This window comes from Mus caroli, chromosome 4 (assembly GCF_900094665.2).
Source record: "Mus caroli chromosome 4, CAROLI_EIJ_v1.1, whole genome shotgun sequence".
Lineage (NCBI taxonomy): Eukaryota > Metazoa > Chordata > Mammalia > Rodentia > Muridae > Mus > Mus caroli.
In genome coordinates, this window is record NC_034573.1 from 11,047,814 (window position 1) to 11,068,407 (window position 20,594).

Consider the following 20,594-nt stretch of genomic DNA (forward strand, 5'->3'; position numbering starts at 1 on the left):
CTGAACTATATTTTCTCCTCCACTTCCCTGGGTTGCTGGGTGCAAGTGTGTGTGTGTGTGTGTGTGTGTGTGTGTGTGTGTGTGTGTGTGTGTGTATGTGTAGTGTGTAGTGTGTGTGGATATGTGTGTGTGTGTAGTGTGTGTGGATATGTGTGTATGTGTAGTGTGTAGTGTGTGTGGATATGTGTGTATGTGTAGTGTGTAGTGTGTGTGGATATCTTGCCAGAAAAAACAGGGCAGGAATTTCTCTGGTATTTGCTTGCCTAGTGTTAGTGGGTTTCTGAAAGACCAGAGCCAGAGATTCTGGAAACAGTTTGGCTTTTCAATCTGAGACCCTCTGAAAGAAAATTTCATTTCATTCCTACCAAAAAGTACCATCCTCTATGACACCAACAAGTTGCAGAGGGGCTGTTGGGCCTGAGAGTTCCCTGCTATGTAAGGAGGAGAAAATTGTGCAAGAGCAGATGCAGAGAAGTTTCTTCTAAGGTCCTCATAGCTGGCTGGCTTCCCACTCCTCCACTGGCGTGGCTGGAGGCTTGTTAATTCTATCATTGTTCTCGTGGCACTTGTTAGCAAACTGAGCATGGCACTGAGGAGAGTGACGCAACCATGATAGGAGATTTAGCAGTCCTCAGATAAGATGAGCTAGAGAGTTCCAGAAAGTTGCAGTGACTGTAAGAAAAATGACCCCCAAAGACCCATTGCTTTGTATATGCCTGTGTGATAGCAGCATCTGCATATGCCTGCATAGGATGAAATGTAGATGTGAAACTGCCAAAGGGAATTTACTAGTTTAATATGGGTTCCTTAGCTGGGAGGGGCTGGTGTCCCCGGATGGAATGAAGAAGTGAAGACAAAAGGGAAAGGCCACACTTGAAAGTAAAATGGTGTGGCAGAAGTTATCCTTGAGTTAACATGTGCCTGTTCCGGAAGAGCACACATTCTTAAGGGCCTTAGTGAAGGACGTACCTTCTACTTAAGGTCAGCTGTCCGATTTAAATCCCAGGCCTGCCACCATTTCCTGGATGCAAGTCCTTGAGAAGTTAAGAAAACAAGACATTTCTGTTCTTCTATTTCACTGCCTGGGAGGTAATAGTCTGTCTCCTGGGTTTTGGGGAGAGTTAAAGGGGCAGTGTAGGGAGTGTACTGTAAGCTGCCACTACCCAAACCTACCTTGTTCTTCAGAGCTGAGAGACCCTTCCAGTGTGTGGATGTAGAAGACTAAGACAAGCCCGCCATTTACAAGCAAGAGCAGGGAGCGTTAAAACACCTTCATGGCTCCAGGAATTTTCAAAGACAAAATATAAAACAAACCCTGCATGCTCCATACATCATAAAAGATCAACTTAAAAACCCGTTGGGACAGAATGTGTGACTGAGGAAGGAGGCCTTGGAGAAGTCACCGAGTTGGAAGAGGTATAGGTGTTTGTTACTGGTTTTGCTTGTTGCAGATGGGAACCTTTAGTCAAAAAGACAAGATGGTGAATGTTGCAGAGGGGAAGGGACATTGATTTTGTTGTTCTTTTAGCCAGATGAGTTTGCAGCTCATTCCTTCTTCCCAGTTAACTGTTGCCTCCACCAGCTGCTCTCTTGGTTACTATAAGATAGTGCATCGTGAAGCCTTGCTTCAGTTCTTGCGTTTGAGTCATGCACACTGCATAGGTGCTGCTGGGTTTATTACATCTTGTTGATGACGCCAGTCTACATTTTGTATCATGTCAGTATAGTAATGTGACTGAGGGAAAGAACATTTAAATTCTCTGACTTTGCATTCAGCCAGCCACTGTTTTTCAGTAAAAAGAGAAAACTGCCTAGATAAGTGCTTGGCTTGGGGTTACACAGGTATTGGGGAGTAGGGGGACTCCTTTGTGAGGAAGGGGGAGAGTGAAAACAGTCACAGTGTAGCCTGAGCAAGCCTGTGATGAGCAGAGGAGGACCAAGCAGAAATGAGAGAGCAGGACCAGGCATCATGGGGATTGCAGGGCATGGAGCAGAATTAGGAAATATACTGTCATTAGTGATTGAATGAAGTCTGAAGAATAAGTGCAGACCGTTAAGGAAAGAGGAAAAAGATGAGAATTCAAAGCACACGAAGTATAAATATTTAAGAACAGCAAGAATGTGAAGGGCAGAAAGCAAAGTATTAAGCCAGCGCTGGAGCAATACATAAGACGCTGTGTTATAAAGGCACAAATGGATTTGTATATAAAAAGCATAGATTTCATATTTATGGATAAGAAAGTGCTGAAGTAGCAACTGTCTAAATTGTGAATTGCAAACAATAGTTTAGGGAAGTTGCAGAATGCCAAAACCATTAGTGTAACGAGTAATCAGGGACAAAGTAATGGCCAGAAATCAGCCATGACAGTAAATATTAGGAAGTCAATGTGCAAATAAATTTGGCAAATGTACCTGCAGTGCGGATAGGCAGATGAGGAGGCTCTGGGACAGCTCACGGTCTCTGCAATGGATGGTGGCCTAACTAAGAGCAGTTTAAGGCCTGAGAGCTGAAAGGGAGGTGGAAATGCTGCTGGGGTGTGGTGACCAAGGAATAGGCTAAGTGGTCATGTAGACATAAATCCCAAGGGGACAGTGGGCACTGATAGACGCTCAGGAATCAACAGGATGTGCTGCTTTATAAGGTGAGTGAGGATCATGGTAACCATGAGGAGAGGGTCTACACCTGGTAGTGCAGCCAGAGAAGCAGAGCCACCAGCATTGGAAGGCGGAAGGTTCTAGAAAGGACCCTGATGACTTCAGAAAGGAGAAATACCATTAGGCAGATGTTGGTATCTCCGGGACAGTGCATGGAAGCCTGAAGGAGTGTTGTGTGACTTCCACTAGGAAATAGACATGGCAAATATAAGTCTTCCAATTGCTTGTACCGGTTTGGCCAGTATGAAGTCGAACAGTCTTCTACCCGGGGAGTGAGGATGATTATAGGAAAGATAGACAAAGGATGCAAGAGACAGACAATGGGAGGGTTGCAGGTCATTACCATGCCAGCCATGAGTGTATTTCTCATGACCATCTTATACTACACCACTGTAGGAAGCAAAGCCACAAGCTAACAGACAGTTTGCTAGAATATAACACATAAGAGATTTGTTCCCATCCCAAATCCTCCCTGTTCCATCCACCACGGTCAATAGAACCTTTAGTCCTTTGCCTTGAGCCTCAGGTGCACCTCCTCTTATCATTCCTTGCTTCAGCGGGCTAGGAAATCTGCCAACAGATCCTGACCTGCCTTGATTCATCCTGGCAGGCAGCCCCTACACCCCTCACTCCGTTTCTCTCTTCTCTGCTTCAGAGAAGCAGCAACTGGCACCCTACAATAACTGTAGCAACCAAAGAAATAACAAAATCCCCAGAAGTGAAGAGAGAAATGCCTTTCCAAGGGGTTTGCATTGCTTACTGCCTTTCCCTATGTTTTGTTTTTTTTTTTCTCCATGTGGTACTGAGAATGGCACCTCACGTTAGGCAAGGTCTAGGCTAGTGCTAGGCAGGTACACCACCACTCTGAAATACTTAGGGTCTCTCATTTTGTGAAACTAGAGTTTCACTAAATTGCCCAGACTGGCCTTAAACTTGGAATAGCCCTGCTTTAGCCTCCTGAGTGCCTAGGAGTACAGGTGTGCACTCTCAGGCTTGGCTTTTTTCCCTCTGACATTACATGTCTTTTCAATTAATACCCCTATTAACTGTGTCAGTGTAAACTTCCAAAAAAACAGACTGAATTCAAGAAGAGAAAGTGCAGTTGGAGAATAGAGAAAAGATAAGTGCTAGGACTAGAATTCTTTCATATTAAAGTCATCTGGGAAATCAAAGCACTTGCTATGCCTGGCCCTTCTTTCTAGCACCTAGAAAGTGGGTGCCAGCCAATTTTGATGTTTACTGTTGATTTAAAACCTGCTAAGAGGGAGTGGCTGAAGTTTGTTTAGGCAGTGAGGGAAATTGTCATTTACAATTTATGTTACTATATGAACTTATTGGGTTGTACCCTTAGCTTATCTTGAAGATAACAGTATAGATTACTGGAACATTGGCCAGGAAACCATGCCATAACAGCTTATTTCTGATCATTGCCAATTAGCTACAAAAGCGATGTTACAGCAGAAAATGTTCACACTACACTGTTCTTACTTGATGACTATGTCCTTCTAAAGGGAGTCTTTATTCTTTTAATTTTAGGTAATGTTTCAAAGATCATCTGCAGAAAAATACCCAAGAATTTTTCTCTTCTCCTTCCCCTTTCTTCTTCTTCTTTTTTTTTTTTTTTTTTTTTTTTTTTTTTTTTTTTTTTTTTTTTTTTTTTTTTTTGAGACAGGGTTTCTCTGTGTAGCCCTGGCTGTCTGCTGTCCTGGAACTCACTCTGTAGACCAGGCTAGCTTCAAACTCAGAAATCTGCCTGCCTCTGCCTCCCAAGTGCTGGGATCAAAGGCATGCACCACCACTGCCTGGCACCAAGTATTTTTTTAGAAAACGAAAAATGACTTAAAATTAACTTCTTGCAAAGAAACCTGAGAATTGAGTAATAATTGGGTTGTTTCTGTGATAAATGTAAGTACAACTTTAATTAATTTTTGATTTTTTTCTTCCATCTCTAAAATAAGCATATCAAAAGGCTCCAGGGTCAAGCAGATCCAAGATCATCCTTACAAAACTCAATTCTAAAGATTTTCTCTGTTAAATGTTTATGGTCCAGTGAAGTTTATTATGTTCAGAAAAATAAGGCAGACACAGAGAATCAAATACCATGTCTTCCCACTTTATGTTGGAAACGAAAATGTTGATAACCCAGATTAGCAGTGGGGGTAGGTGGGGAAGGGAGAGTTACAGGAGGAAGTTAGATAAGGGCTCTGAAATACCAGGAGGAATTGATTCAGTGTTCCTATAACAGTAGGATTTCATTACACCATTCCACAATCTACTTTAGCCTAACTAGTGCAATTCCCAGCACATCAAAGTGAGCAGTGTTTGATGGGACGGAAATGCTCATTATCCTCACTTGATCATTATACATTGTGTTCATGTGTACACTTAGTGTTATGCACACCATCAGAGTGCATGGACATTATGTCTCCATGAAAAAATGAGTTTAAAAGCATTTATTTAAAAGTTTGATCCACTTTAGGAAGCAAAATGCTATTCAGATTTCTCACATCCAGAAAGAAAAAGTTGTTTTCTTAAGGATCAGAAAGAGTAGGTGGTATAGTATCCCCTTGCCCCATCATGCTTTGTACACTACAGCAGGACCTAGAGCATCAGTGAGAGCAAGACCCCCACCCCCACCCCCCAACGCCCGCCCTGAGTTGTCCACAGCAAGGACCAACCATCAATTAATGAAATCATTCCGCTGTCCTTCAATATAGATTTTGGTTAAGGCAGAAGTCTGAATATATCAAGTCCTATAAAACATATAGTAATTACAAAGGCTTTTGACATGTAACACATTCCTTGTAGTTTCGAATTTCTGAGATAAAGGAAAATGATTTGGGACAGGGGAGATGGATCAACTGGTAAAGTGTGTGTGTGTGTGTGGGGGGGTCATCCCACAACACATGAAATGAATCCATAGAGTTGAAGACCAAGGGATTTCTGGATACACTGTAGTCTATTTGGCTCCATCTCTAGTTGAGCCAGAAGTTGTGTCTCCAGAAAGGGTAGATTGCATAGGTGTGTGGATACACACATCTTTAATCCCAGTGTGCAAGAGGCACAGGCCTGCAGATCTCTTGAGTTCAAGGCCATCTTGATCTATATAGCAATTTCCAGGCCAGATAGAACTATTGAGACCCTGTCTCAATTTTTTTTTTTTTTTTAATTTAAAAGAGAAAGGTGGATGGTACCTGAGAAACAACACCCAACATTGTTGTCAGGTAACCTATACAACACACACACACACACACACGAATGATTTTTGGAGCATATAGTTAAAATAAGACCAAAGTCTGTTACATGGCAAGATAGAATTTTTCACTGCAAAAAGGAAGCAAAATCTGTGCAAATTCAGGGAATTTATAAGAAATAACTGAAAGAAAGGGGAGATTATTTGTCAGTCATGGTTGCCAGGATTTTCTTACCTCCTAGCTATGTATGTGTAGCATATGGTAGGTGGCATGAGGTAGTGTCCTCCAGCAGTAATAATGCTTTGTACATGACTGTGGTCCTGATATATTTCCAGGGGGCAGATGAGGAGAAAGGGGAGGGGAGGAAGGTGAGAGGGAGGGGGAGGAGGAGAAGAAGGGAATTACTTGGAATGCTCCAGTGTCCCTTTGGCTTGGGGACCTTGTGAGCACGTTATTTGCTAGAATCAGAACCAAAATGAGATTTCCCCCCCATACTCCCAAAGGACCTGTTTTTTCTATTCCATTTTTACTTGCAATTCTACAGGAAAGTTGAAGATGCTTTAGAAGCTTTGATTTACTAATTGTTCACCCTCAGCTCTTGGCTGCAGATGGAAGGTGATGCTTGGTATAGGTTGTCATGTGTATTATGGTTGCATTCTTTCCAAGAAGTGGTGAAATGACGGTAACTTTTGCAAAACATATAAGCTGTGACGGACGGGCGGAGTGGGAGTTCCTTTCTCACTGCCCGACCCACCTCATTTAATATCAGATCATTACCAGTTCTACAGGACACAAAGCTTGGGGGAAAAAAAGCCAAATATTTTCACTTAGGTCTGACATCAAGTGATTTGAAATTATGACTTCTGTTGGGGGTCGGGTACCAGAGCCAGTTAGACTCATGGTGAATTGTAAATTGGTCTGTCAGGGTATAAGTGTTGCCATATAGCAACACTGGAGTAGACTGGGTTTCTCTGATACCTATGATAAATGGTATCAGACCCAAATTAACTTCAACTTGAAGTCCCTAGGTTAACATCAGGCTTAATCAAATTAGAATCACCTTTCCCCTTATGACTTTCCACCTCAGATTTCAAGGAGAGGGATTATGCCCCACTGTTGATCTTATGGGGCTTGCTATAGCAATGTCAGGTCAAATTTACACGCAGGACTGAGAAACTGGCTGACCCATGATCTTGTCATGTGAAGTCCTTCAAACGAGTCTACCATCTTACAATAAGTATTACAACACATTTTCCTGCTTTATTAGTTGTAATAATGATGCAAGGATCATCTTCAAAAAGTGTTCTGTCTCTGACATGGCTATTTAACATATCAAAGTGGGCTTGCCCTCCAGGTTCTCTCAGCATCCCTCAGTCCTTACCTGTTAAAGAGTATGGTTGCTATACTCCATCCCATACCCTAAACTTCTCTAGCCCAAGGGCTGGGCTGCCCTTCCTTATATGACCAAGCCATTGTTACCTGGCCCTTTTGTCTACCCTTTACTCTCTCCTTTCTTCCCTGCCCCCTCTTCTCATTAGTGGCCAGCTCAGGATTATGTTCATTCTGGACTCTTCCCATATGTCTCTGCTTCTGGCTTTGCTCTTCCTCATTTCTCCCCCATCATACTTAAGAGCAGTTATGTCCTTCTTTTCTATTTCTTTACTTCTCGTTTTCCATTCATTCACCTAGTGCTGAAAACCAGGGAAAAAGCCTGGTAGCTGGTGTAGGGGAGTCCTAAGACCAGCTTAACAAAGTGAGCAAAGACAGACAACTCAGATATTACTGTGAACGTGAGTGGACCTTAGGGATTTATAAACCTGATTTATCAAACCTTAATTAAAAATCTTATTTTTATCTATCTAAACTTTTTAGAGCCCCAGTGTTGAACAGAGTTAGCAGAGGCATAAAAGTAGTTGTACATATATTTTTAAGTTAGGGTCTATTAACCTGAGTATACCTTTATAACATTAGGAATTTATCATATACAAATCCATCCTAATCCAAGATATTTTGAAAACTTACTATTGCTTCCTTAGTCTGAAATTAGATACAATGATAAACAGAGGGCTCAGTAGGACTAAGAAATTTTATAGGTGCTTCCTTGGTTCTTTTATCCACGTAGTCATGTTAAGATAGGGGTAAAGTCATGTGGTATGTACCCTTTAGCCTTAGTAGAGATGGCTGCCAGCCATGTGGCTATTGTTTAAAATATGTATATTTTTGGTAGACTTACTTATTTTGGTAGATCTATTTTTTTCTTAAAGCAAGAGTTGAATCACATATATAGTAAATTGTAGCAATTTAAGGTTACTCCTGCATAGATTTTTTTTTAAATTATAAGCGTTTTGTTATATAAGTTTTAAGCCAAAATGAACTATAAGCCACCATTGCCACCTGGTAGTTACATGGGTTCTGGGGATCTAAACTGTGGTCCTCACTTAGGCATCAAGTGCTTTAACAATAGACCCATATCTCCAAGCCCCTATGTAAGAAGCAAGACATACTCTCAGGATCTTTGGCAATGCTCCATGTTCTGTATTCTTCACCATTAATTAAATGAGAAGCATTCATATTATTGGTTTGTTTTATCCTATCTAGTAATTAGTAGTATTCCTTGTGTTTCTATGAATATTTATAATTACTAGTTTTACATTGGTAATTATATAGATTCTAGTTGTAGAGTTTTTATTCATCTTTCAGCTTCAAGATACTTTACCTAAATACTTAGCTACTTCTGTCTGAAAGCTCTTTTTTATGTGTTTATTTATTTTTGAAAACTTCTTATATTTTGATCATGGTTTGTCTTTGTGTGTGTGTGTGTGTGTGTGTGTGTGTGTGTGTGTGTTTGAGACAGTTCTCTCGCTGGTCTGTAACTTAATATGTAGACCAGACTGATCTCAAACTCCCAGAGATGCTCCCGCCACTACGTGCTGGGATGAAGGGTTCATGGCGACACGCTCAACATGGCTTAATCTTGGCCTCTGATTATTATTATTATTATTATTATTATTATTATTATTATTATTATTATTTGGTTTTTTGAGACAGGGATTCTCTGTGTAGCCCTGGATGTCCTGGAACTCACTTTGTAGACCAGGCTGGCCTCGAACTCAGAAATCCGCCTGCCTCTGCCTCCCAAGTGCTGGGATCAAAGGTGTGCACTACCACACCCATCTATTTTCTTATTTCTCTAACAAGATGAAGTCTCACCCGGATCCTCTTTAATGTCTTGAAAAGCATCTCCTGTTACAATCTCAGTAGTAATTATACTTCTGTCATTCTTGGTTTGTCTTTCTCTCTTCTTTTCCCTGCTTAAAATCCTGTTTCTAGAATAACACTCTAGGATGCTATACCATCATGTACTAAATATTTCAGACAATAGATATCTTCCATGTCTCTTTTCCTATCTGGCATTTTTATTAGTTATCATTTTTCTTAATTTTTGTTTGTTTGTGTGAATGTTAGTGTTAAATCCTATTTTGGTAACAACATTTGACTGTTGGTTGCAGCAATGACATGAGTTGTCTCAGAAACCTGTGCTTCTAAATGATTTACAGTGGAGTTCAGGGAGCTGTTCAAGAAGGAGCACAGCATTGGTGGGGGGGGGGGAGTGGAATGACGTCACATGATTGTTTTTAATGCAAATGGGATGAAATACATGGAGTAAAAAAGGATATCCTGTTTCTCACTATGAGAGAAAGGAGTTACAAATATGAAAAGGAGGAAACTTAGAGTGAACCAGTTGGTACCAGTTTAGAATTTTAATCTTATTAGTTTTTAAACATGTGCAATAGATAGAAGATAGATAGATAGATAGATAGATAGATAGATAGATAGATAGATAGATAGATAATAAATATATTTTGTTTAAGCTCTGCTCATTGGGAGGGCCTGGGAGTAAAGATACTTCAATAGCAATAGTGTCATCTAATACCCAGATGTTGGTTTCAACATGCCATTCAACTAAAAGGAACTGGTGGTTTTTGAAGAAATGGGTAACCCTAGGACTGGGGCAAGGAAAGACCAAGTGGAGTCTGGACCTGTTTGGTACTGATAGGAAAGAAGCATAAAAGAATGGTAAAGACCCTTCAGAAAGACACAGCAGTCAGCATCTCATCTCAGACAACTGAGGAACAAAATGATAATCACAGCTTACTTTTCTGCAGCCACCAATTCAATACTTGAGAAACCAAGCTGTTACCACAGCTGATCAACTAAACATCACAAGAAATCGTGTGTGGTGACCATGAATGTGCCCTGGAAACAAAGCGTGTTGTGAAGGAAGGAAATGGTTGACACATCAGTCTGTCCCCTTGAATACTGAGGTCATTGTTTTCCCTGGATGGGCCAACCAATGCTGAGTGTGCTGAGGGAACTGCAGTGGAGTCTGTCCATTCCTGCCTCATTTCTTCCTTTATCAGGCAGCTCTCCTTGGAGATGCCCCAGCAGCCTCTGACACTTTCCCAGAACTCCACTGCACTCTGTTTCTTCTTCCTTTTTATAGACCTTGTGTTCTTACCCCTGCCTACTCCTTCCTGCTCTGCGCACCCCACCCCCATCCTTTGCAAATGTGTGCATAACAAACCTATCATTATCTCTAATCTGCCTTGCCTTCTGCTTCTTGGTAGACTCAAAGTGATAAAACCATATATGATGCAATGAGAAGGGGGCAGGGTAAAAAGGCATTACTTCGTGGAATTTTTACTAACAACATATAATATGAATATTTTCATGAGGAAATACAAGGCACAAGCTGAGATAGTAATAGAAAATAAAGAGCCGGTAATCTTAAAATTGCCAAGCTTGACATTAAAAGAAAAATAGAAACCAGTGCACCTTGAAGGATCCTAAGGACATATGACAGCTGAGTAGCATGACATCTAAATACAGTATGTGGCCCTAAATATAATCTTTGTCATGAGAGACACTATTAAGATGACTGGAAAATTTGAACTGGCTCTTTGTTCTAAATGATAATAATGTGCTAGTGTTTACTCTGGATTTGAAGGCAGAGGAAGAACTGACAGTCTCAGGGATCTAGGATGGGTTTAACATGCTTGAAATGGCACAGAAAACCATACCTCTCTCACTGTTGGTCCAACTTCATTGTCAATCTGAAAAGCTTGTTTGCTAAAGTCAGCCTGGTTGACTGTGGAGAATGGATGGATTACAAGGAGACCAGAAATGTCTGGGAACCAGTTCGAAGGCTGTATTCAGTGTCTAGACAAGAGCACAAAGGCAGCAGGTACAGCAAAGAGGAATTCCAAAGTCCACAGTTCCCAGTGAAAGAACCTTTAACAAACTGGACATGGCAACTGGAAAGAGTGACTGAGGATGACGTTTGCATTTGCTCAGGCTTGAAGAACTGAGTGGGTGCTCACAATTCTGTAAGGACGGCAGGAATGAGTTGGGGAGCAGAGCGAAACAGCTCTGCTTCAGACATGTTAGAATGAAGATGTCTGTTAGACATCCAAGAGATGTTAGTCAGCATTGGTTATAAGGGCCAGACAGTTAGAATGAAACCTTACAGGTATAAACGTTAAGAACCCAAACCCCGAGAGCCTTTGTATTAGATGGATCACCCGGAGGATGGAAAGAGCGTAGGTCTAGTTCTGACAACCCCAACATTTGCACGTCAGTTAGAAGAGGTTAGTGGGAATGCAAAGAATTATCATCTGCTCAAGGCTTCTAAAGAACTGTAAAGGTAGGACTTGGTAGTGGAGGGCAAAGGACCAGTGCTGGGTTTTCCAGCTTCTCTGAGGTAGGTGCGTGCATAAGGCCCTCAGGCTGTGGGGGCTAACCATTCTGTGTCCATTCCTAAATTATCTTCCTGCAAAGGTAGCTGGAACAGCAAAGATGAACTCTTAGCAGGTTCTAAATGTGCATATAAATAGGCGCAGCCTTTAAAGGAGGTTTGGGAATTAACTGTTTCTCGGGAGGCTCATTAGCAGCTTCCTGGAGTTACAAACAGGCAACCATTTGCTTTATTACATACATAAAAGGGAGAAGGAGCCTGTCTCTCATCTGCCAACCATCCCACGGATCAGGAAAAGACCTGTGAGAATTTTCTTAAGGTCCAATACATAGGAGGCCACTTAGATTTTCCTTTCACAAAGCAGTCTTATTTTTCAATTCTAAGTGATGTGTGCATTAAAGACACAAAACGGGTACATTGGTGTAATAATACTGCATGCTTGCTATTATACACATTAAATTAAAGTAGCTTGACACTCTAAAGATAAAGACAAGCAATAAATCACTGCCAGCACCACGTTAACAGATGGATATAAAAAAACTTAGTAGATGTGGAAACACTTCCCAGGGCTGTAGGAATTCATGCCCGGCACCACGTCAGCAAGAAGCCATCACAGACATTTTTAGTGACTAGATGCCAAGGGATCTATTTCAGTACATGGTGTAACATGCTCTCCCTTAACTTCTACCCACGACTGTCCAGAGAGCTCCAGGGAGAGTTGATGTCAGAAGACAGAACTCTTAGGTGGTCTGTCAGTCCAGCAGGAAGTGTTCTATCTCAGCTTTATTATTAACCGAGGAGTTGAGGCTTCACTGAGCAGACTTGGCCCTGATAGTTCCCTGGCTCTGTGTTCCTTAACCGACTCACTTTGTGAGAAGCATAGAGTAGGGTTAGCCATGTGGTCAGTTACTTTAATGACATTTATAGCTACAATTGTGCAGAACAAAAGAAGTCGCCTGGGCAAAACCTTTCCTTGACAGTAGCTTGTGCACAGTTGCTTGTCTTATCTTTCACGGAGTAAAATGCATATACATATATGTGCACATGACACATCATACACAAGAAAAGACAAAAATGTGCTTGTGTTTTTCAGGTTAAATGCTTATTTTTGAAAATTTACTTTCATGGCAGACATTTTCATAGTTCATGAACAGGTAATTTACATCAGACATGTGAATAGATTTTTCAAAATGAAGGGAAAATACACCACTTATCATAAGAACAGCATCTCACTAAACAGTATTTTAGAACCTTGAGCACTTTCAATGGAACTGAAGTTCACATCATTTTAATGAATTCCAAACAATCATTGCTTCAATGATTTCTGAATTTGCCTAAATGACATGTATTACTACTTAATAGTTAATACAAAACATGTCAGTGATTTTTCCTGCTTTTTGTGATTTAACCCTGAACCTCACAACAACTAGGCAAATGCCCTCTGCTAAAAGAATTCAAAATAAATATTAAAAACTAGATTTTTGTTCCTTCCTGTTTTATTTCTGCATATTTAAAGCACTCTTTTTAATTTTCAAAGATTTTAGCATACTGCCTTAGTCAGGGTTTCTATTCCTGCACAAACATCATGACCAAGAAACAAGTTGGGGAGGAAAGGGTTTATTCGGCTTACAATTCCATACTGCTGTTCATCACCAAGGAAGTCAGGACTGGAACTCAAGCAGGTCAGGGAGCAGGAGCTGATGCAGAGGCCATGGAGGGATGTTCTTTACTGGCTTGCTTCCCCGGGCTTGCTCAGCCTGCTCTCTTATAGAACCAAGACTACCAGCCCAGAGATGGCCCCACCCACAAGGGGCCTTTCCCCCTTGATCACTAATTGAGAAAATGCCCCACAGCTGGATCTCATGGAGGCATTTCCTCAACTGAAGCTCCTTTCTNTGTGATAACTCCAGCTGTGTCAAGTTGACATAAAACTAGCCAGTACACATACCAACTATGTCTTTGTAATTAAGTTGACAACAGGGTGATAATGTTTCTGGAGGAAACTGTGCCAAGATGAGCTGAATATTGTCTCATACATCTAGAATAATTTAGACAAACTTTGCTCAGGATTTAATATCCATTTCTTCAAGTCCATGAACTTATTTTTACGTTTCAGCATAAATAATGACAGTGGGGGGTGGGGTGGGGGTGGGCAAAGAGCTATAGTGAGAATTATNGTTTCCTTAAGAACCCAGTTGTGTTACGTAGTTGTGTTATTGTTTTAATCCTAGGTGTGGGATATGGGGCTGCTTCAGATTTTCCATACCTGCTAATTATGACTTGTCTAGGAGGAGTGTGATTTTTTGCCAGCTACAGATAGTTTATGTTTGGAATTCTGGGAACTCTTAAGAGGGTATAAATGTGAGAGCCCTGAGGGGTCTGTGGCCATTTCTGCTCCTGCTGGTCATCCCTTCTACTTCTAGATCCTCCTGCTGGTCATCCCTTCTACTTCTAGATCCTCTGTTGCATTTGCTGCTTTTGCTTTTGCTGGATTGCTGGATTGCTGCATTGCTGTGTTGCTATTTGCTTGTTGTTATTGCTTGGAGATATCCTTCCAATGAAGATTGGATATGCCCCTAGGAACTAGANACCCCAAATCAGCANGAAATAGACTAAAGAGACCTAAACTCTCTCTCCTTTCTAANCTTCTTTCTCAGCTTCAGAGAGGAATATCACAGAAGAGGTGAACAGATAGATGGAAGGAAGAAGAAACATAAAATTATTTTGTTGAAAAAACTCATAATGGTACCTTAAAAAAACATAAAATTTTAAAAGAAATGTTTTAACAGTAGATGTATTTGTAAAATATTTTTGCTTAAGTACCTTTATAAATTAATGTAGAAAATTTGTCATTTTAATCTTCTTTTGTATTCCTTGAGTTCTATATTATGCAAGAGTGAAAATTAAAATGAATTAATTCTCTTTGTGGCAAATTCCTTTTTGAATATTGTAAACTCAAATATAATAGAAATCATTNGTCATGTATGTGTTTCAATTGTATCTAGTAGGAAGTAATTTTCCAATTTTAACTTGTCTTACTATATAGACTTTACAGGTTGACTAAATGATGTTAATGTGAATAAAGTAGAGATNAACACCTAGACAATTAAGCTCTACTATTTAAATATTAATGTTAACATTAAGCATTCTGTTTATTTTGTAAGTAAGATTCCTTCTTAACGTAATTAAAATCACATTAAAATTGCTAAATTTTCATATCTTGTTATTGTAATGCAAATCCCATGTTAGGTTTCTGATGATGGAAAATACTCGAATGGCCAAAATAATAATTTAAATGGTAGTGTAAATGCAGAAAATGAACTTATTTCTGAAATAGACATCTATGCTATAAATTGTGTAAGCTAGATGATTTTCTCTACACTTTGCAATTTTGTTTTATTTCTGGAGTTATTATTATTATATTATTATTATTATTATTATTATTGGAAAAATATTTGTCACATTCAAGTGTAGCTGTGAAGCTGCTTTTAGGAGCATAGCATGAGTGTTTCCATAGTAACGATGTTGCATTTTCTCTAGTGACTGTGGCCCCCCTCATCTCCTGGGAAAAGGAATTCCTCTTTCAGCTCATCTGATTTATTCACGAGTGTCTGGCTTTTTAGATAGCCCTGAAATTTGAATATAGGATAATGTCTAACATATTTCAAGTTCCCACTGTGGTTCTGGCAAAATGTCAAGCACTTTACAGGAATGGTAAACCTCATGACTGGGAAGTGTTTTGGAAGACAGATTCTAAGCTGAGTTTCTAATCTCTAAGTTTTTCCACTTCCCAGTCTAGAGCTTTTCAATCCTGAATGAACTGCAAAGCACATCTCCAAGTACATCCCCTCAGCCTGTCCTTCTGGGAGTACCTTAGGTCTTTGCGTATTTCCACACATTTAAATGGTGGTTACTGGTGTCTGTGCCACAGTGTGGAAGGATATAGCCAGGGCACCACCCTAGAACAAAGAACGGATTTAGAAGCAGACCCATGGACTGTTTCCCAATCTGTCACTGATGTAAATGTTCAGATTCAGCAGTCCTCCAACAAGTCTTTCATACTTATAGCATCCTTTCTTTGTTGTTTTGCTTCTTGTGCAAGTATTACATATGGAAAGTAGCTCAAGATCTAAGAGTAACAATTTCTTCCATTGGTATCTTGTTATGCTGTATGTTGGTTATTCTTAATTGATAATTAGGATGTATATTATTGTTCATTCACATGTACACACACACCTTAACTAGATTTCAACCAAAGTCATTTTGTGTGTGTGTATTACTATTTCTGTGTTTAGGTTTCAATCCTGAGATTTGTAAGGGTGCATAACGAAATATTTTTTAAAGAAGCAATACTGGCAAGCTTTTAAGAAACACCATGAAAAGAATCATGTAAGAAATGAACTGAGTTCCTTAAGAGTTCTTGAGTAGCACCAAAGAGAAGTCAGGAACCTCACATCATTTTGGTACCTGGGATGGAAGATAGAATAGTTTCCAATCTCTAGGCACTGTAGGTACAGCCCAGAGGACTCAGCTGACAGTCTCGAGTGGTTTAAGTAAACACGTGGTGACGCACAAGCATTTTCCTCCAGTGTTTTGTTTTTTGTTTTGTTTTGTGTGTGTGTGTGTGTGTGTGTGTGTGTATGATAAGATGATTTATTTTCAATGCACAAACCACAGGAGCTCATCTGGAAACATGGTTTCTCATTTTCCAGAGTTTGACCTTAACAGAAACTCTCCAGGAAAGATGAAATCAAGTAGATGAGCTAGAGGCAATGATCATTAAGTAAATTGATTTAGAAATTTGTTATAATGAGATTTATTTCATTAACCAGTGAGTGCTTTTCATTTAAATAGTCCAGTCCAGCTCTTTCCCTGGCAGAGGCCATCTCAGCACTTCTGTTGGTCATTTGGTCTGCCACCTTCAGTACTGGCCAAATACCCAGCTAAAACAAAGCTGTCACTGAGGGTGTGAGGCTCAAGGTCTTAGTGAGTAACAGTGGACTATTTATTGTTAAGGAAAGAGTACCAGCAAGAGAGGGGGCAGGAGGTGTTAGACATGGGGATCATAATAAGTGACTTCTTTGGGGTTTGTAGGAAGCAAGAGATCAACTGACTGGCCAACCCGATGCTATGGAACACACCAACTACCCCTCCCCCAGAGCCTCGCTGCATATCTTCTGTCTGGATCATTGCTCCTATGATGGTTCCTCTCCTGAGCACTTCGTTTACAGAAGTATGGCACTATTGTCCCAACTTTTAGCTCTCTGGCTGCATAACACTCACAGAGTAAATAAGTGGAACACAAAGCAGTGCACCGGAGTCTCATGTCCGTAGTCAAGCTCGAATAAACGGATGCGGAAGTGGTGTTTCAGGAAACTGGCCCCCGACACCAGGCTTCCGGTGTGCATTCCTGAGTGCAGGCATATGTGTGCCAGGCCTTCACAGAACAAAGACCAATATTCTTAAAACCCGCAGGACTGTCTGTTTCTTGCCTCTGATTTTCCAGGAACTGCAATCCTATTTAAGCCTGCTTTCCCTCATTGTCAGGAGAGTTGATCTTCCTGCTTCCTGATTGATTTTCCCCTGGTGAGCTCCGTGCATACAACAGGAGTAGAGGGTACTGACTGATGAGAGCACTTGGAAGAACAGACCACAATTAAGGAAGCAGGGTATGACACAGGGGCAACCCCAAAACTGTTAAAGATGAGTTCAAAAGTTAAAAACAAAAACAAAACACAACAACAACAACAAACCCAAAGCCACCAAGTGCTAGAAGAATCACAACAACCTAGCCAACAGTGGAGGACAACAAGGAAAAAAAATACATGTACTCATCTCTGTTTTTTAATTTTACCTTTTACATTTATTTTGTGCTGAATGTGCGTGAGTGAAGACATGTGTAGGCCAAGGAGCATGTGTAGACGTCAGAGGACAACTCTCAGAGGTCAGCTGTGAAGGCTATACTTTGCCCTCATGTCCGTAAGGCAAGTGCCTTCCCTGAGGAGTCACCTGCCAGCCTGAAGTTGTACTTCGCTGTTGTTGGCTTCTGTCTTAGAAGAGCTCTGAACCATCAGAAAACCTTTCTGAAAATTTAGATTCTGCAACGCTTGCACTGTGGAGGAAGATGGAGTTTCTCAGTCTGAGAACAGCTGCCTTTCCTTAGCCTCCTTTCTGGTCTTCCAAATTGCCAGAAATGTTGCAGTCAGGAAGCAAACAAAATAGCTGTCAATGAGGCATAAATGTCGCATATTTGCTATTAAAACAAAACAAAACAAAACCCACGATATCAAGAAGTTGAATTAATTATTCAGACAAAGCTCCATTTAAAAGAAGCTTCTATATGTGATGTATAATAGTTGTGAAATGTTTCTTTTTATCATGCCTCTGAGCGCAGAGAGCTCCTTCCCTGAAAGTGTTCTCAGTTCCACAAGGCACAGTTAGGTCCTGGATGAAAGCCAGAACCATGATCAGATAATATCTAGGACCTACCAGAGGAACTTGTTTTTGTGGTAATGGATCACCTGCATAACACCTGGGGGGTGGGGGTGGGTGTCACCTTTTTTATTCCAATGAGCTATCAAGGCAGACTTGACTCAATGGGTCAAAAATGAGTGTCTTTCACATACTGCTTTAAAACCTAGGGTCACACCCTTAGCTTGCCTCCCTGGCACCTCCTGATGCCCAGGGTCCAGATTATGATAATTCACTACAAACAACAATGTTCTCTTTGAACACTCTTACACAGGCAGTTTATAATATCTGAACCTTGACTGCTCATCTGTAAACTATGAAGATTAAGGAAGGTGGTGAAGGGCGCCTGCGCAGTGGGTGGCAAGAGGGAAAGCCGGACAGGCCGGTATTTTCATTAAAGAAGTGTATGAGGGCGTTTGTTGGGCTTCTATCTCTTCCCACCTTCAGACTGCTTCGCCCCCCCGCCCCTCCCCCCCTCCCCCCCCCCCCCCCCACTTCCCCCATGACTTCTTGGCTCTGCATCACAAAACTGATCTTTCCATCTGATATTCTCAGTTTGCAAGGCCAGACCCAGGCACATGGCCTGGCCTACTCAAAGACTTTTAGTAGAAACCACCACTTCCTCACAATCCAATTATGGTTTGTTTGTTTTTCTTTCTTTCTTTTTTTTCTTTTAGACAGCTGCCTGCTGTTGAGCAGGTTTCATAACTCTTTGCACAGCTTCCACTCTAAGTGACAGCTTTTCAGAGACCTTGAAAGAAAACTGTAGACCACAAGGAAGACAAACATTCTATAAGACCAAGAACAATTTTTATTTTTGAAAGCAGTATTTCTAATTTACACTCTTCTGTAAAAATAAATGTGATCTTAAGATCCGTTGGCTTAACATGTTAAGGTGTTGAGATGTTAAGCTTTCTTGGGTACTTATGGTGGTATTTGTCTACACTGACATAGTAGTGCCATAGAAACCTGAATTTAAATGTTATATTTAAAGGTATTTATAATATTTAAAAATTAAAAATACATGCATTTACTCACTGATAAGTGGATATTAGCCCAGAAGTTCGGAATACCCAAGATACAATTCACAGACCACGTGAAACTCAAGAAGAAGGAAAACCAAAGTATGGATACTTTGGTCCTTCTTAGAAGGGGGAACAAAATACCCATGGGAGGAGTTACAGAGACAAAGTGTGGAGCAGAGATTGAAGGAAAGGTCACCCAGAGACTGTCCCACCTGGGGATCCATTCCGTATACAGTCACTAAACCCAGACACTATTGTGGATGCCAACAAGTACTTGCTGACAGGAGCCTGATGTAGCTGTCTCCTGAGAGGATCCCATAGTGCCTGACAAATACAGAGGTGGATAGTTTCAGTCAACCATTGGACTAAGCACAATGTTCCCAATGGAGGAGTTAAAGTACTCAAGGAGCTGAAGGGGTTTGCAGTCCCACAGGAAGAACAACACTATGAACCAACCAGTATCCCCAGAGCTCCCAGAGACTACACCATCAACCAAAGATTACACATGAAGGGACCAATGGCTCCAGCTGCATATGTAGCAGAGGATGGCCTTGTTGGACATCAATGGGAGGAGAGGCCCTTGGTCCAGTGAAGGCTCGATGCCCCAGGGTAGGGGAAATGTAGGACCAGAAAGCAGGAGTGGGTGGATTGGTAAGCAGGGGGAGGTGGGAGGGGCTAGGGAGTTTCAGAGGGGAAATCAGGAAAGAGGATAACATTTGAAATGTAAATAAAGAAAATGTGAAATTTAAAAAATGTTAAAATTTTAAAAAAATGTAATTAAAGTTTGGAAAATCAAATTTAAAATAAAATACATGCATTTTAAGTTTGCCCAGGAATTCCAGACTGCTGCTGATGTTCTTATATTTTATAAAGAACAGAAAAATCAGGTTGAATGATTGACTCTAATCTTCCAGTAAATGATAGAGCTAGGTCAAAACCAGTCAAACCTGAGCACTCACACTCTGGCTTCCACACAAGGTCTTCAGTGGTCTGTGCAAGAGTGTTTACTCTATCCAGGAAAGATGATATTCCTTTAAGGGAGTGCTCAGAGGGCTTAAGTCATGGTTCTCTTTGGTGTACATTTTTAACCTTTTAGCCTTTTAATATTTCCTTTATCAAAGCTCATGGGGTTAAATTTTAAAACACTAAGACTTACCTGTTCTTCTGTGTTCCTTGCAGCAAGAAGCATAAGGCTTCGGGAGAGCCACACCACCGTACATGTCTGAAATTCTTTGTGAAGGACACAGCGGCATAACCTGGTGAATCCATTCAGGAATAAAGGCACAGTGAATCCTGTGGTTGGAATTTTTCTTTTGTTATCAAAATACTAACAACATTGAATTAACTTTAAACGAAGATGTACCTGCATACTAAAAAATAAGGTTGCTCTATGCTGAAATGCATGCATAAGGCCCTAAGTTAAATTCTCAGTACCACACAGACAAAACGTGTTTATTTCTCCATATTTGAAATGAAATGTCTCCTATGTAGAGC

The 20,594-nt window shown here is 40.7% G+C and overlaps 1 protein-coding gene across 1 annotated transcript in view; it reads left to right on the top strand.

Moving 5' to 3' along the window:
- Tmem64 (transmembrane protein 64) overlaps positions 1-20,386 on the top strand; it is a 42,316-nt gene extending 21,930 nt beyond the window's left edge. Inside the window, exon 4 of the mRNA XM_021160752.2 lies at positions 20,280-20,386. Within this exon, the coding sequence (XP_021016411.1) occupies positions 20,280-20,326 (47 nt within the window). The 3' untranslated portion in view covers positions 20,327-20,386. The remainder of the gene's footprint in view (positions 1-20,279) is intronic.
- Positions 20,387-20,594: the final 208 nt, after the last annotated feature.